This window comes from Sturnira hondurensis, unplaced genomic scaffold (assembly GCF_014824575.4).
Source record: "Sturnira hondurensis isolate 20B ecotype Veracruz unplaced genomic scaffold, ASM1482457v3 Scaffold0008723, whole genome shotgun sequence".
Classification (NCBI taxonomy): domain Eukaryota; kingdom Metazoa; phylum Chordata; class Mammalia; order Chiroptera; family Phyllostomidae; genus Sturnira; species Sturnira hondurensis.
Window position 1 is genome coordinate 5630456 of NW_028081354.1, and position 18846 is coordinate 5649301.

An 18846-nucleotide genomic window follows, 5' to 3' on the forward strand; every position below is an offset into this window, starting at 1 on the left:
AAGAAAAAGAAATAAAAGCAATCCAGATTAGAAAGGAAAAAGTAAAACTATCTCTATTCACAGATGATATGATCTTATATTGAGAAAATCCTAAGGAGTCCATTATAAAAAATTATTAGAATCAATAAATGGGTTCAGTAAGACAGTATGACATAAGGTTAATATCCAAAAATTGAGTGTGTTTCTATACATATGCAATGAACACTATGAAAATGAAATTAAGAAAACAATTCCATTTATAAGACTATCAAATGGAATAGAATACACAGAAATAAATCAATTAATTCAAAGATATCCCATGTCCAAAGTGTTCGAAGACATACAGGGTGGGGCAAAAGTAGTTTTACAGTTGTTTGTACAATGTGAAAAATAATACGATAATAAATACTAATCATAATACTAATAAGAATAAACTGTGTTTCCCAATTCACAACTGTAAAACTATTTTTGCCCTACCCTGTATATTAAGATAGCAATATTCTGCAAAAGAAGCTCAGATTCAATCAAATCCCAGCCTTTTTTTTAAATTGACAAATTAATCTTAAAATTTATATAGAAATGCAAAGGATCCCCAAAAAACCAAAACAATACTAAAAAATATGAATAAGATTGGAAGACTCAAACTTCTCAATTCCAAAACTTTCTACAAAGCTACACACTGACCTAAGGAGAGACATACAAATCAGTGAAAAACAATTGACAGTCTAGAAACAAACCATTACATTTATGGTCTACTGCTTTTCACCAAGTGCAAGATAATTCAATAGGGAAAGAATAACCTTTGAACAAATGGTGCTAGGATACTCGGATATTTGCATTCAAAAGAATACAGTTGGATCCCTTCCTCACCCCATACACAAAAATTAACTCAAATTAATCACAGACCTAATCTCAGAACTAAGACTATAAACTCACAGAAGACAACATAGGGGTAAATATTCATGATATCAAAAGCACAAGAAACAACAACAAAATGGGCAAAATTGGATTTCATCACAATTAAAAAATGTTTTCCTCCCAGCAATCCAATGAAATATTATCCCTATTTTAAGATAAAGTCACTAAGGCTATGACAGATGATTTGACCAAAGTCCCACCACAGCTCTGAAATCAAAGTCAGGAACTGAACCCATGTCTGTCCAGCACTTTTCATCATACCATTAAAAGTAAAACTTTATTTCCACTCGAATTACTACTTCCTCATTAGCCAGCTCAACACATTTGAAGGAGATTCAAATTCCGTAACTCTCAGGCAGCAGGTCTAAATTTAACTCTGTGAGAGCAATTTGAGGGCAGCAGGCAGTGTTCCATACACTGTGCAGAGCTGAGGAAGACTCCTGCCCGCCATCTCTGTGTAGGCAAGTGGGAGCCCCAGAGCTGTCCTGAGTTTATAGGTGCTTTGCTGGCTTTGAGTAGGCAAGGGATGAGCAAGGATGCCAAAGGTGCCTCAAGTTCCCTATCCCCACTTCAACCAGAAATGTTGAAGCTTTTTGATATTTTGGGTGGGAAGGAGATAGGAACAGAGGTACAAAGGGATAGAAGGGAAATAAGAGAAGGAGGAAGAAAGAAAGATGTGAGTTACAACTATCCAGGAATTTCTGTTTCATTTACAGCAAAGCCTTAGGTAGAAAGAATAAAACACACGGTAAAAATCTCAGAACAGTTAGTGAAGGAAGATGGTATTTAGGGATCTGAGACACATTCCAGAGATATAACTAAAACTCTGTGGTAAGGACTCTCCCTCTTTTATTTGCAATTCAAGTACTACTGAGGGAAAAAAGAATGGTCACAGGCATTATGGGAAAAACATTTTGTGTTAGAAAAATAATGGTGTTGATATCCTTCAGATCTTTAAATACAATTTGTCTCTTTGCTTAATTGCATATGCAGAGAACATTCTGTGGCAAGACTTTGTCCTAAGGACACTACCATATAATGAAATACAGATTGTATTAGACTATTTCAGAAAATGTCTTCTACATAGATTCTTATTACATGGCTATTAAAACAAGCATGGATTTTCTAGACAAATTTCTCCTTCCCCCAAATTTCAACCTCATGGATCTTCAATCAATTGTAAAAAAAATTAAAAACTTTTGTGCTTCAAAGAACACTATCAAGAAAGTGAAAAGAATATTTTTTTCTTTTTTTAAAGATTTTATTTATCTATCTTTAGAGGGAAGGGAAAGAGAGAGAGAAATATCAATGTATGGTTGCCTCTTGTGGGTCCCCTGCTGGGAACTGGCCTGCAACCCAGGCATGTGCCCTGACTGGGAATTAAACCATGATCCTTTGGTTTGTAGGCCCATGGTCAATCCACTGAGCTACACCAGCCAGGGCAGAATATTTTCAAATCTTTTATCTTAAAAGGGGCTGATATCTAGAATGAAGAACTCTTATAACTTGAACAATAAAGAGATACACTAGCCCCAACCAGTGTGGCTCAGGTGGCTGGGTATCATCCTGCAAACCAAAAGGTCACCAGTTCGATTCCTGGTCAGGGCACATACCCATTTGGGGCACATGCAGAAGACAGCCAATCGATGTTACTCTTTCACATCGATGTTTCCTTCTCTTTCACTCTCTTCCTCTCTCTCACTCTCTTCCTCTCTCTCTAAAAAAAAAAAAAATCAATAAATATATCCTCAGGATATAAATAAATAAATAAATAACTGAGGATTTGAAAAATTGAATACACATGAATAAAAGTTTTAATGTTTATATAAATGATGTTACATTAAATATATGTATCAATATCAAATTCAAATATATATATAGCATAGATCATAAAATATAGTCAATATACCTATTAAATCATTAAATCTATTTTAAAAATATTTTACACATAAAAAAGTAAAGTTAATCAAATGTTCTGTTTTTCTTTTTAATCCTCAGCTATTACCATGCTTCAACTGATTTAGGTTTTTTCCAAATTCAATTAGAAGATAACCATTAAATTTACTCAGAATAGTGTCAATATCAGAAGCCTTTTTTCCTTTTTCCTTCTTCCTCCCCTTTGGTTCCAAAACATAAAATATTTTTTAAAATTCCTTAAGAAATTAGAACAATCCAACTTTTCAAAAGAAAGAAGGAATGTTATCTATCTAATTGTTAGATAACAATATATAAAATCACAATATATATAATAACAATAATAATACTGAAGATACTATCTAATTGTTGGAACTACCCCTCCACTAGGAGGACTAAAGAAGAGCAATACTGAAATTAGAAAAAAACATGCAAATAGCATGCTTCCACCAAGTACCTCGGGTCTTATCCTTTGGTTTCTGGTATATTTAAACTGGTACACTTGCCCTGCCTGGTATGGCTCAATGGATTGAGTGCCAGCCTGTGAACTGAAAAGTTGCTGGTTCGATTCCCAGGCAGAACACATGCCTGGGTTGCAGGCCAGGTCCCCAGCTGGGGGTGTGTGAGAGGCAACCACAAATCAGTAATTTTCCTCTCTCTTTCTCCTTCCCTTCCCCTCGCTCTAAAACTAAGTAAATATTTTAAATACATACATACATAAACAAACTGGTACACTAAATAGCTAATTTTCCTAAAACAACAACTAGAATAAAGCTAAACAACACAACCCACACCTTCATAAATGCACTTTCCAGTCTTCTCTCTGAAACCAACACCTCGTGCATGCCACTCACCTGGTCCTTTGGCTTTTGGTCTTTGTTTAGGGGCTGCAGAGGATTTCCTTTTCTCTCCCCAGTGACATCATCAGAGGAGCATGTAGGAATTAGGTTTATAGGCTGAGTGCTGGACTTAGTGTTATCTTGCAGCCTATCCTTCACTTGAGAAATACTGCATTTACCTTCTAGCTCATTAGAGGCATCTAAGGGTCTTAGCTGATTCTCTTGAACTAACCCGTCACTCAAGTCCCTTTCTGCAGGTAAGATGTCAATGTTCACTCTGCTGATTGTAGCTAGTGATTCTGTGGTACTGCTCATGTCTGGTTTGCAGGTGTGGCCTTTCGGATTTGCAGGTGTCTTCAAGGGGCCAATGACTATGTGTCTCTCCTGGGAAACGCCTTTGTCTTCACCCTGAGTGAAATGTTTCCAAGTTATTACAGCACTCCTCACACCATAAAAAGAATTAACTCAAAATGGAACAAAAAGTTCCTCACAAAGTTAAACATAAAATTACCATATGACTCAGCAATCCCAATCCTAGGTATATATCCCAAAGAACTGAAAATAGGGACTCAAACAGGTATTTGTGCACCAATGTTTACAGCAGCATTATTTGCAATGACCAAAAGGAAGAAAGGACCCAAATGTCTGTTAGCAGATGAATGGATAAACAAAATGTGGTATACATACAGTGGGACACTGTAAGGCCATAGAAAGGAATGATTCTGATACATGCTACAACATGTATAGATCTTGAAAACATACTAAGTGAAATGAGCCAGACACAAAAGAATAAATATTGTACAGTTCTACTTATATAAGATACCAGAACAGGCAAATTCATAGAGGTTAATGAGTCCTGAGAGTAGGAAAATGGAGAGTTACTGCTTAATGGGCACAGAGTTTTGCAGTGATAAAAGGGTTTTTGGAAGACAGTGATGATGGGTTGCACAACACTGGGAATATAACTAAAGCTACTAAATTGTACACTTAAAATGATCCAAAATGGCAAATTTTATGTTATATATATTCTAACACAATAAAAAATTAACAATAGACCAATAACCTAAACATAAGAGCCAAATTAAAACTCCTAAAAGGAAACGCAGCCATACATGTTCATGACTTTGGATTTGGCAATAACTCAGAGATGACACCAAAAGCTCGTGCAACAAAAGAAAAAAAGAGACAAACTGGGCTTCATAAAAATTTTAAAAAAAACCACTTCTGTGCATAAAAGGACATCACCGAGAAAATGAAAAGATAACCTGTGGAATGGGAGTTAATGTTTGTAAATCATAAGGGCCTAGTATCCAGAATAGAGAAAGAACTCTAAGAACTTAATGACAAAAAACCAAAAAACTCAATTAAAAATGGACAAAGGACTGAGCAGACATTTCCTAGAGACAGCATACAAAGGCCAACAAGCTTGCAAAAAGACGCTCTATGCCATCAGTCATCAGGAAACTGGAAATCAAAACTACAATGAGATACCACTTCACATCCACTAGGAGAGCTAAATCAAAAAACAAGAGTAACAGGAGTTGGCAAGGTCGTGGAGGAAATGTAACTCTAGTGGATTGCTAGTAGGAATGTAAAATAAAGAAACTGAGATGCAAAAGTGTGGTGGTTCCTTAAGAAGTTAAAGATAGAATTACTGTATGACCAGCATTTCCAGTTCTAGCTATATACCCAAAAGAATTGAAACAAGTGCTTAAACAAATTAATTATAAATATTCATAGCAATAGCCAAAAAGTAAAAACCACCCAAAATACACCAATGAATGAATGGATAAGCAAACTGTTATACACATACAACGATATATTATTCACAATGCTTCATAAAATAAATCAAGTATTGCTACATGTTATGTGGATGCACCTCAAAACCATTATGCTAAGTGAAAAAAGCCAAGACACAAAATGTCGCACATTGTATGATTCCATTTATATGAAATATCTAAAATAGGCCAATCCATAAGAGACAGTAAACCCAATGGCACTGGTTTTCAGGGGCTGGATGGGAATGAGGATGACTCCTTAATGGGTATGGGGTTTCCTGTGGGGTGATGTGAAAATGTTTTGGAACTAGGTAGAGGTGATGGCTGCACAACACTGTGAATGTACTGAATGCAACTGACTGTTCACTTTAAAATGCTTAACTTTGTTACATAAATTTCACCTCAATAAAAAGAAATTCTTACAATAGTTATTACAGTGTTGACTTCATGAACAGTTTGACAGCCCACTTTGGATAAAGTAGGATAAATGAAATCACCCTCACCCACTACAATACACAGTTAATTACACAACAGAATCTCCAGTAAAGCCTAATCATTTCACAGAAAATAACCTGTTTAAATAACTTGTCATTTTAACGCAGTTTCTAAAACACACACCCTTTAAAAAGGAACATACCATTACATATGTCTTGGAGCCTTCAGAAGACTGTGGTTGGTGGGCAACTACTCCATGGTTTGTTTCAGCCTTTCCAGAAACCACTGAAGAAAAAGGCCTGGATTTAGAGTCACCATTTTTAATATTATTTTTGGAGGTTTTTCTTTATGAGGAAGAAAAGACAAACATGTTATCAACATAATGAAGAACACAGTGAAACTTTTTATCTTTATATTACCAATATACTGAAGATGAAAGGTATACGAGGAAATGCACGTATGCACAACACTCCCTCTCAGAACTGCTTCATTCAAAGAGCACAGTCTTCTAAAAACCAGGGGGCACTCTGCAAAGCACTTGACCAGTATTCTTCAAAAACAATCAAGGTCATGAGAAACAAAGAATGTTAAAGTTGTCTCAGACCCAACCTGAGTAAGGAGACATGCGGACTGAATGTAATATGATAGCCTGGATTGAATCCTGGGACAGAAAAAGGACATTAGTGGAAAAACTAGGGAAAGCTGAGTAAGGGTGGAGTTTAGTCAACAGTAAGGTACTGACAATGTGGGTGGGGTTCTTAGTACCAACACACGTACCACGGTAGTGGTAGGAGAAACTGGGTGGCAGGTACACATAAAGTTGCTGCGCTATTGCTGCAACTTTGCTATAAATACAAAATTATCCCAAAATACGATCCTGTGAGAAATTGCCCTACATACATAAGTAACAATTTTCTTTTCCTTTTAAAGATAAAAGAAATAATTTTTCTTTTAAGGCTATAATTTTGAAAGTATAATTTTTTCCAAGTATGTTTACTGATTTTAGAGAGGAAAGGAAAGACAGACAGACAGAAGCATCGATGTGAGAAACACTGATTGGTTGCCTCCCATATGCACCCTGAACATGGACTGAACCCACAACCTAGGTGTGCCCTGACTGGGAACTGAACCCCCAAGCTTTTGGCATATGGGACGATGCTGTAAACCAACTGAGCCCTATCAGCCAGGGCCCAGGATAATTTTTTCTTCAAATTTCACATGTTTGTAATATTACCACAACTGCTTTGCCCAGTCTGAGAGTAAAAATGATTGGTATGTTCAGTTTTGACTTGCAGAACAAATGTATACAGAAATAATATCCCCAGCTGTTTTGGTACGATGTTTCTACAACTGGGCTAAACCTCGGGGAAATTCAAGGGAAGCATGAAGACCAGCACTGTGGATGAAAGGCCCAAGTTCTGTTTGGTGGAAAATTAGAGACAATGTAAACAAAAAGATGGTCCTCTATCCCCTGGGGCCTTGTTAGCACAGCCTCCCAACTTCTTCCTGTCACAAGGCAGAGAGCATGAAGGCCTCGTCTAGCCTTAAGTCTTAGATTCTGGAAGCCGTTTAGTGAAGGTAAGACCTGCAAGTCAAAGAAAGGAATTCTTTTTCTCTTGAGAAGTTGTTAAGTGAAGAGAGAAGCTTATGAGGGTCTCAGAAATCTGAGCACTATATTTTAGATGTGACTATTACCTTACATAGTAAATAATGTAATAGGTTTCTTAGATAATCCCTCATTTTAATATAGTTTCTAAAATACATATCTTTTTGAATGAATCATCTCGATATACCTTGAAACTGAAAAAAACTCCGATTTTCTAAATGGTTCTCTCAGTTTCTGATTTTAGCAATTAAACAAATCCCAATCTATGTTCTAATCACGCAATTTCACTTTATGTTTAAAAGAAACTCGCCACAAATTTTGCACATTAAAATTACAAAAGCCGCCCTCTTTTATTCCATCTACATAGCCCAGTTATTTGCAAGGGAAGTATCTTACGCCTTTGTGGCCTCCAAAAATAAGGAGATCTGGCGCTTGATGTAAGGCTGCCTCAGGATGCTCCTCACAGAGGGTCTTTCCTCAGGCCTTTTGCTCAGCATCGTTCTTATTAGTTCTGCCAGCTCTGGGCTATAATCCTTTGGCATTGGTGGCAGCTGCAAAGAGAAATAACACCGCAACTAAGACTAGTGGTCTTGTGAAGCAAAATAAATGAAGGTAGAGTTTTCTAGTATTTAGTCTTTATCCACAGGAGCATAAAATAACCAGTCTATTAGTCTACAGGAAGCATACTGATGTCTGATTATAACAGCAAGTTGTAAGACTGTGAAAGTATATCCTTCAAGCCAGCAGTCCCAATTTGAGGACTCCCTCCTTCAGAAGTAAGGGCATGAGAGTTCTGGTCAAGATGATAAAGGCAATACTCACCTCCTCCCACAAATCTGGCTGAATGGAAGTCCCAGGACTAGAGAATTAAAGAAGCCACATCAAGACTGGTGGGAGGGGCAAAGATGCAGAACAGCCTGGTCCCACACCCACGTGTGGCAGTTTAAAATTAGGAGGGATGTCTCAGCTGCACAGGGCCCACCCAAGGAGCAAGGGGTCCCAGCCCTACACCAGGCTCCCAGGCCCAGGATCCCAGTACAAGGAAGAGAAGTCCCGGTAACTTCTGGCTATAACAATAAGAGGGGATCGAGGCTGAGGGAAATAGAGTCCCAAGCAGTTCTCTCTGAGCTCCAGCACTCGGGCAGCAGAATGAAAGGCACCAGGGACAAACAAGGAGGAACTGAATTGTCTGGCATCAGGGCAAGAGCTACGGGTGCAACTTTCCCCCAGACAGAAGTGCTGCCTGAGGCCATTTTCTGAGCCCTCACTCCAGGGAGGCAGCCCACATTAGACTCCATCAACCTGTATCACATTGTTTTTCCCACCCTGGTGATTCCCTGAGGCCCCACCCACCCAATATTTGGGCCCACCCAAGTTGTTTCTGGTGACTTTTCCATATCAATTGCTTGTCTTGCCTCATGCTTCAGATTTTCCTAAAATCTCTTAAAAGCAGCAACTGGTCTCAGCAAGCCTTGTACCTCTCAATAAGTGACCCCAGGCCTGGCACTAGTAACAGCCAACCTTGGTTCACAGCTTGACCTCACCTAGGTACCTCCAGGACCAGAACAAGTAGCAGTCATCTGAACATCATTTTGTAGCTCATGCCACATGGACTGGGGCGGAACTGAGGTGGCAGTTGACCTTGGCCTGAACCTCCCAAGGAGGCCCCAGACCCAGTGCACCAAGTGGACAGCTTCAGACCAAGTTGAAGCACACCACCCAACCACCTCCACAAGTGACACACTCAAGGGTAGACTCAGGGGATACCAGAGCCCTGCTGAGGTAAGTCCTGCTATGTAGAGTGGGCCCCTGCACAGCTGACTCTCCACTGTGGTCAGAGGTCCTCAGTCATAGGCAGCCCCTGCAGCTGATCATCCTGGGCGTAAATCTCTCCCACTGACCTGCCAACAGCAATCAATGCTCGACTACAACAGAAGGGTGTACACAGCCTACATGGGAGTGCACTTCAAGTGCCTGTCTTAGGTGGTCGAGGAGACTACGCCACTGGACCCTACAGAACACCTACTATTGGGCTGGCCAAAAATCCATTTATTTTTTTCTGTAAGGTGGCTCCAGTAGCACTTAGTTGCCTTTAACTGCATTTAAAACAATTTTATTAGATTGTATTGTGATAGCTGTCATATCAGCATGCATTTAAATCAAAATTGATGGATTTTTGTGTAGTCATTTTAATACTGAAGATGAAAAAACAGGCTAAAATTTCAGCATATTATGCTTTATTATTTCAAAAAAGTAAAAGCATAACTGAAACATTAAAAAGGATTTGTACGGTGTATGGAGAAGGTGCTGTGACTGACTGAACATGTCAAAAGTGGTTTGTGAAGTTTCATGCTAGAGATTTCTCTCTGGATGACGTTCCAGGATTGGGCAGACTAGCAGAAATTGATAGCAATCAAATTGAACCATTAATTGAGAACAATCAACGTTATACCATGCAGGAGATAACCAACATACTCAAAACATCCAAATCAATAAAGTTATTGGTGAAAATGAAAAAAAAAAACATGTCTTTTATTTTAGGGAAAAAACTAAAAACTAAAGGAACCTTTTGGCCAGCCCAATACATTGGGCCAATCTATCAAGCCTGGGAGACACAGCAGCTCCACCCAATACATAGAAAGAAACACAGGGAGGCTGCCGAAATGCAGAGACAAAGAAACAGGTCCCAAATGGAAGAACAGAACAAATCGCCAGAAATGGAACTAAACAAAATGGAGATAAGCAATCTCCTAGAAGCAGAATTCAAAACACTGGTTGTAACGATGCTCAATGAACTTAGTGAGAACTTCAACAACATAAAGAGGACCAGTCAGAAAAGGATACACTAACTGAAATAAAGACTAATTTATAGGGAATCAACAGTAATGTAAGTGAAGCTGAGAATCAAATCAGCAATTTGGAATCGAAGGAAACAAAAAGTACTCAATCAGAACAGCAAAAAGAAAAAAAATTTTTTAAATGAGGACAGTATAAGGAGCATCTGGGACAACTTCAAGCATACCAACATTCCCATCACAAGGTGCTGGAAGGAGAAGAGAGATAGAGAAATTTAAAACCTATTTGAAAAAATGACAGAAAACTTCCCTAACCTGGCAAAGGAAATAATCATACAAATCCAAGAAGCACAGAGAGTCCCAAACAAGATGAACTCAAAGAGGCCCACACCAAGACACATCATAATTAAAATGCCAAAGGGTAAAGACAAAGCGAGAATCTTAAAAGCAGCAAGAGAAAAGCAGTTGGTTATCCAGCAGGGAGCTCCCATTAGACACATCAGTTTGAAGTGTCTGTTGAGCTGATCTCTCAACAGACACTTTGCAGGCCAGAAGGGACTGACAAGAAATATTCCAAGTGATGAAAAGCAAGGACCCTACAACCAAGATTACTCTAACCTGCAAAGCCATCATTTACTATAGAAGGACAGCCCTGGCTGGTGTGGCTCAGTGGACTGAGTGCCTGCGGACCAAAGGGTCACCAGTTCAATTTCCAGTGAGGGCAAATGCCTGGGATGTGGCCCAGGTCCCAGATTGGGGGCATGCAAGAGGCAACTGATGGATGTATCTCTTGCACCTCGATGTTTCCCTCCCTCTTGTTCTCTCTCCCTTTTCCTCTCTCTAAAAATAAATAAAATCTTTAAAAAATTGAAAATAAAAAAATAGGACCTAAAAAGAACTTCCCAGATAATAAGAGTTCATCACCAGCAAACTAGTATTACATGAAATGTTAAAGGGTCTCTTTAAGAAGAAAAAATATAAAAAATGTGAACAATAAAATGGTAATAAATACATATCAACAGTTGAATCTAAAAAACAAAGTAAAACAACAAGCAGAACAGAAACAGACTCATACACACAGAGAATATTTTGACAGTTGCCAGATGGGAGGGGGATTGGCAGGATGGGTGAAAAGGTGAAGGGATTTAAGAAGTACAAATTGGTAGTTACAGAATAGTCATGGGGATGTGAAGTACAGCACAGGGAATATAGTCAATACTATTCTGATAACTATGTACAATGTCAGATGGGTATGAGATTTATTGGGATGATCACTTAGTAAGTTATATAATGTCTGATCACAGAGTGTACACCTGAAACTAATATATAATGTATGTCAACTGAAGCTGAAAACAAATTTTTAAATGATTTTTTAAAAGAAAATAAGGGCATAAGTTCCTAAAGAGTTATGTAACAGTATATTCATTGCACTATTGTTCTTGCAGTAGTGAAACACTAGAAACAACTTAAATGTCCACCCATAGGGGACTTGTAGGAAACTGTGGTATGGCCTCCTAATAAAACACGAGGCAGCCTTTTCAAACAATAAAAGCTGTGCCAACCTGGAAAGATGTCCCTCACACATTAAGTCAAAAAAGTGAATTGTCTAACAACGGGTACAATCTGATTCCATTTCAGTTACTTTTTTAAAGTATCTTTGTGTATATGTGTACATATACACCTAGAGTTATACCTGCATAAGACAAGAAAGAGCCGGAATGCCATGCCCCAATTTGTTAGCAATGGTTATCTCCAGGGGATTAAAATGGATAGGAGAGGGGAATTTCACTCATTTCTTGTTTGATTCTTTAAATAGAATCATGGGCAAATTTTACTTTTTGTATTTTTCAATATTTCTCAACGAGTCTTGGTGTAATAATAGAATCTGTAGGTGATTCACAGCCTCCGACTTGGTCTGTGGTGCCTTACACTGCAGAAGGCAACTAACCTCACGGAACTAATGCAAAAACTCAGTCATGCTGGCATCTGTATCATACACAGTGCTTTTTGCGGTTCTTAACTGGTTACTAGTGATTGTGATGATTATTAAAGGAACAAGTTCCGACAGAGTGAACTCATCTTTTTAAAGACTTTTATTTATTTATTTTTAGAGAGAGGGGGAGGGAGAAAGACAGGGAGAGACACATCAATGTGAGAGAGAAACATCGATCGGTTGCCCCTTGCCCTGACCAGGGACCGAACAGACAATCTAAGCCATGTGTCCTGACCAGGAATCAAACCAGTGACCTTTCGCTTTCCCAAGCAATGCCCAATCAACTGGGCCACACCAGACAGGGCCAGAGTGAACACATTTTAAATGGGGCTCATTGAAGCATAGCTGCTTAGAAAAAGCTACCAATAATCTCTCGGGCACCTGCAAGTCCTGTGGCTACAGGTAGTGGTTTTCAAAAAGCCAGTCTCTTGGAGCCTTCAAGCCACTTTTACAAATTAACATTAAGAAATGATTGATTCTTTCTCCTCTAGTTCAACCTTACCCACAGAAGGGACCCAGCATTTTTTTGGTCTTTTTAAAAAATATTTTATTGATTACGCTATTACAGTTACCCCATTCCCCCCCTTTATTCCTGTCCACCCTGCACACCCTCTCCCACCCACATTCCTCCACTTTAGTTCATGTCCATGTGTCATAAGTTCTTTAGCTTCTACATTTCCCATACTATTATTGCCCTCCCCTTATTTCCTACCTACCATCTTTGATACTTATTCTCTGTACCTTTTCCCCCTCACTCCTCCTCCCACTCCCCTGTTGATAAGCCTCCAGGTGTTGTCTATTTCCGTGGTTCTGTTCCTGTTCTAGTTGTTTGCTTAGTTTGTTTTTGTTTTTGTTTTAGGTGTGGTTGTTAATAATTGTGAGTTTGCTGTCATTTTACTATACATGTTTTTTATCTTCTTCATCTTAGAAAAGTCCCTTTAACATTTCAAATAAGGGCTTGGTGATGATGAACTCCTTTAACTTGACTTTATCTGAGAAGCACTTTATCTGCCCTTCCATTCTAAATGAAAGCTTTGCTGGATAGAGCAATCTTGGATGTGGGTCCTTACATTTCATGACTTAAAACACTTCTTTGCAGCCCCTTCTTGCCTGTAAGGTCTCTTTTGAGAAATCAGCTGACAGTCTGATGGGAACTCCTTTGTAGGTGACTGTCCCCTCATCTCTTGCTGCTTCTAGAATTCTCTCCTTCATTTTAATCTTGGCTAATTAATTATGATATGCCTTGGTGTGTTTCTCCTTATAGACCCAGCATTTTTAACTGTCCACCCCACATTAACAATTACTCTTTTACCAGCAGCTACTTACAAAGCTGCACTGAATTAACTTGGTCCAAATATTAAAAACAATTAGTTTCAGAATATTCTTTACCTTTCCTTCAATAATCCGATAAACTAGAGAATTCATGTCTTTTGCATTGAAAGCGTGCTTCAGGGTGGCCATTTCATAAACACAGCATCCCAGAGCCCAGACATCAGACTAGAAAAGAAAAATAGCAAATGGTTATATATCAGAACACCTTATTTACATTTTTTCCTCTTAAAAAAGAAAAGACATTTTTGTTAAACCAATTCACAGAGAATTCTTTGACATAACTACTCTGAGGAGCTTTGAAATTACGAATACTGCTGTCAAGAGAAGGTGAGCTGGGCACACAGCCCAACCCTACCTTATAGTTGTAGGGTTTATTTGAGAACAGCTCAGGGCTCATATAGTAGGGTGTGCCGATGAGGGTGCTGGCCATGTCACAATGGTTCTCTAACACTCGGGCAATTCCCAGGTCACCCACTTTGATGATGTTTGTTCTTGTTAGGAAGACGTTTTGAGTTTTCAGATCTCGGTGAAGGATGTGTTTTTCATGTAAATACTGAAAAAAGAAAGAAAATTTCATTAAGTATAAATATGCTTGCTTGCTCATTTATTCCTGACTTCCTATATACAATCAATAATTGCATGAGTTAAAGAGTCTCAGTTACCTACCTATCAAACACTATAGTTTTATAGTCTCTAAATAAAAAGTCTAATTTACAACTTTCCAAAGTAAAAAAATTGCCCCTCCCTGACCAATGTGGCTCAGGTGCTTGGGCATCATTCTGCAAAGTGAAAGGCTGCTGGTTGGATTTCCAGCCAGTGCACATGTCTAGTACGTGGGTTCAGTCCCTCCAGCTGGGACACATACAAGAGGCAACTGACTGCTATTTCTCACATTGATGTTTCTCTCCCTCTCTTTCTCCCTACCTTCCTCTCTCTCAAATAAATAACTTTTTAAAAAAATTTGCCCTGGCTGGGTAGCTCAGTTGGTTAGAGCATCTTACCAGGTATGTCAAGGTTGCAGGTTCAATTCCTGGTCTGGGCACATACAAGAATGAACCAATGAATGCATAAATACATGGAACACAAATCAATGTTTCTCTCTCTCTCTCCATCCCTGCTTCTCTCTCTAAAATCAATCAGTAAATTTAAAAATTTCAAACATTAAAAAAATACAAGCAAATGGCAGCAATGGCAACCATGATGGCAGTGATGGCAGTGATGGCAGTAGGAGCAGGCAGTGCTGGGCAGAGTGGGCTGGGCAAGTCCACAATGGTGAGCACACTGTTCAAGTCCAAGATGCGGAAGTCCACCCCACTGGGCCCGGGGCAGGCGCCCATTCCCCAGACACTGCCGTACCTGCACTCAGTAACCCATGCTCCCACCTGCAAGTCCTGAGGGAAATCACCACAATGTCCACTAAGAGAACTGCCTTGTCTGAAAACCCAGAGAAAGTCACACACGGCCCTGTGGCCTGACTGGGCGCACCTGACCCTAAACCCCACCAGCCCCCCTGCCACCCCTGAGCCCTCTAAAGCTCACTAATAGGCCCATGACAGAATTCCACAGAATACTAAGCACTGACAGACCCTAAGCACCTGGGGTTCCCCAAGTGTTCAGCAGCTCCCCAACAAACACTGTGACTACAGCAGGTATTAAAGGTGGACAGTGCTTTTAAAAAAGGTTAAAAAAATTAAGTTCCATGCACTAATTTGCCCAGCTTCCTTCAAAATTGTTCACTGACCATTATACCACTTACTGTTACATGGATCCAGTTTATAAACATGCATACAAACTCCCCCTGAAGGTAGGAAAAAAAACTTATACAAGGTCAGGTGCACATTCCTTTCAGATTCATAAAATCTTCAGCTTATTAATATTTTCAAGTATATCAAGTTCACCTTTATTTAGAGAGAGAATCCTAGAATTTAAACTACAAGGTCAATTAATTCTGGATGAATCTGCCCAGTTCCAGAGTATTTCGTAAACAGTCTCACTCTTGAATACCTGTATATTTAACCCCAAACATGTTTTGCATTTCCACGCACTATGCCACAGGTTTAAAGCCCAAACCCCTGCAGTTTAGGCACACTAATTAGCCCAACCACCTTTCCGTATGAAACAGCTGACTGGCTGAGTGACTGGTCATTCTTTGCTCTCTGTAGACTCAGGGCCCTTAAAATGTACTTTGGTATAAATACTAAAAATACAGCCCTGGCTGGTGTGGCCCAATGGATTGAGTGCCAGCCTGTGAACCAAAGGGTCATCAGTTTGATTCCCAGTCAGGGCCCACGCCCAGGTTTTGGGCCAGGTCCCCATAGGGGGCACACAAGAGACAACCACACATTGATATTTCCCTCTCTTTCTCCCTCTCTTCTGTTCTGTCTAAAAAATAAATAAATGAAATCTAAAAATCAAACAAAAAGCCCCCCAAAAACCAAAGAATAGAGAACCGGCTTTCCCTCTAATTAGACATGAAATCCATGTCTACTTCGTATCCCTTATTCAGAAACATTCCAATGGTGCAACATGGGTGACTGGGTCCACTTCATAAATGAATTTTCAAAAAAACGCCACATTTTTTTCATGTACACATTTGGGGCAGAATTTCCATAAAACCCACCTGCCATCCCCCGTCCCCTTGGAACAAGGAGGATGCTAAGAGTCGGGACAGTACCTGCAGAGCCATGGCAATCTGAACGAACCACTCCACCACCTGACTTTCAGGCAGAAGCTGCCCTTTCTGCTCCTTGAGCTTTCGGTACAGGTCACCTCCTTCGCAGAAGCCCATGACAATGTACAGCAGACCGTCCCCTCCCTCCCATGACTCCTTGTAGGTGACAATATTGGGGTGTTTCAGCTGAGACAAGAGCTGGGCTTCCTGTTCGGCAGCTCGCCGCTCTCGGCTGGAGGCATTTCGGAGGTTCAGTTTTTTGATGACATACTACAAAGAAAACACATAATTTTACAATGCACAAATAAACATACAGTTCTATAGGTTCGGAAGTATTTAGGGTTCTCCTGAATGTCCTGAAAACTAATCTTCTGGAACCTGTCTGATAACCTAGTCATTTTGTTATTCACAAAGCACAAAATTGTGAAAAAATCATTTGTTATCACTAACAGTGCTTTTTACTGGTTAGACTTAGAGCGAGGGGTGCGGGGAGCTGACACCAAAATTTTCTGCAGACAGAATAGATCCATGAGTTGCATTAAGTACTCAAAGGGATCCATAGCCCAATAAGGTTAAAACGCACTGATCCTCAACATACAAAATTATTCCTACTTTAAAAAAAATCAAGCCCTGGCTGGTGTAGCTCAGTGGATTGAGCACAGGCCTGCAAACCAGAGGATCGCGGTTTGATTCCCAGTCAGGGCACATGCCTGGGTTGCAGACCAGTTCCCAGCCAGGCACACACAAGAGGCAACCACACATTGATGTTTCTCTCCCTCTCTCCTTCCTTTCCCCTCTAAAAATAAATAAATAAAATCTTTAAAATCTTTAAAAAAATCAATATCCTCTCATACCTAATACAATGCCCTCAACCAATCAAAAGACCATACAACTCATTACTTAACAAACACACATATAAACATGCATTGTAAAATGTAAACTACTGCTCAAATGTGAGGGGCTACTGTTACAGCTAGAATCCCATACTCAACTCTAAAAAACCAATGACCTCCCCCACCTGAGTGACCAGCACAGGAAATAAGGCAGAATAGGTGAGAAAGCCTTATACTTAAGGAGATATCTCTAAGCTTGTCTGCAGCAGACCCACTGCTGGTGTGATTATTAATGGCACGTCCTTTTAGTTTCAAACTTACCCCAGTTTGTACAGTACATTAGTCACCCTATTTATAAACCACATTAAAGAACTAGCTCATTATCCTGAGGTTGGGATAAAGTGCTTTAAGCAAAGGAGTGACATTAAATAAAGTTTTAGAACAATCACTAAGACTGCACTGAAAGGGGTGGATTGGAGAAGAGGGAGTCTAGTGGCAGGGAGGACCAATGGGAAGCCTTGACAATAGTTTCTCTAGAGATAATGTTGTCCTGGTTTGGGGTAGTACCAATGGAGGGGGAGAAGAGCCTGCTGGCGGGGTAGACAGGTGAATGGGAGTGGGGGCAAGAGGAGAGTCAAGAATGACCCCCAGGTGCCCAGCATGGGCAACTGGTTACTGGTGCTACTACCTGAAATAAGGATCATGAGTGGTTTGGCGGGAAGGTGAGGAGTTGAGTTTTAAGTGAGTCCATAGCCTTGAGGCCATAAGTGAGGGGCCTTTTTGCTAAAGGAGTAGTTATTTGCCAGGTGCTGTGTTAGGTCCTGGGAATGCATGATCTCATGAGATCGATGAGTGAGGGAGAAAGTGTAGATCAAGCACAGCAATTAAAACTGCAAAGAAAAACTACAGGGTGTTCATCCAGGGTGCATACTACAGGGAGGTAGGGCCTGGTCTTGGTGGTGTGGGACATTGGCCCAAAGGAAATGTCATACGAGGTGAGTCCACTTCATCCACCACAGGGCCTAACATTTGGATGGCGCCCTCGGCGAACCCCCTAGGTGCCCCACGCCCCCAGATGGACCCCTAAACTCAGCCGACCTGCCTGCCGTCCCGCCGGTGCCTCACGAGCGTCACCTCCCCGTAACTGCCCCTGCCCACGACCTGCAGGTAGCTGTAGGCGTCCAGGGGCATGTTCCCGGCGCGGGGCAACAACAGGGGTATGGCAACGAAGGTGGCAGAAGGCAAGGCAGCAGGCCACAGAGGGAGGCCCAGTTCATGCCCGATATGCGGCCGTGTCCCGGGCTGCAAAGACGGCCAGGCCCGCGCTGGAGCCCGAACACTCAGCCCGATGCGGCGCCGCTGCCATAGCGATCCCAGCCGGCGCAGCTCAGCGCATGCTCTGGCGGTCCCGGAGGCTCCACCGGGTGGTTCGGCAGCCTCCGGAGGACCTGCCTCTCTATGGTTGTCCCAGCCTCCGGGCACATACAAGAATGAGAGAGGCGCCTGGCGGCCAGAGCGGCTCCACTTGCCCCTGCGCACACTCTCAGGCTCAGCTCCACCTCCGCGAACCTCCGGGTTCCAGGCAAAATAAATAAAGGCACGGAGGCTTCCGCTTATTGAGTACTTGTTCTAAACGCTTTACGAGTATTCGCCATTCGCTTTACAAATATTTATTGGCTGCCTACCATGTGCCAGGCTGAGAAACTCATTGCTCTCCTGGAGCTCACATTCTAGTGAGGGTGGGAGGTAGGGA

General features: G+C 40.7%; 1 protein-coding gene across 2 annotated transcripts in view; it reads right to left on the reverse strand.

Moving 5' to 3' along the window:
• NEK4 (NIMA related kinase 4) overlaps positions 1-18499 on the reverse strand; it is a 41562-nt gene extending 23063 nt beyond the window's left edge. Inside the window, exons 1-7 of one of the 2 annotated variants that reach the window (XM_037055775.1) lie at positions 18255-18499; positions 16264-16530; positions 13945-14142; positions 13647-13754; positions 7866-8020; positions 6066-6207; positions 3666-4058 (exon numbers count right to left, since the gene is read on the reverse strand). In XM_037055775.1, coding sequence (XP_036911670.1) covers positions 3666-4058; positions 6066-6207; positions 7866-8020; positions 13647-13754; positions 13945-14142; positions 16264-16530; positions 18255-18284 — 1293 coding nt within the window. In that variant the 5' untranslated portion in view covers positions 18285-18499. Of the gene's footprint in view, positions 1-3665; positions 4059-6065; positions 6208-7865; positions 8021-13646; positions 13755-13944; positions 14143-16263; positions 16531-18191 lie in introns of both variants that reach the window. The other variant, XM_037055774.1, reaches the window with a different exon arrangement.
• Between the last annotated feature and the right edge of the window lie 347 nt (positions 18500-18846).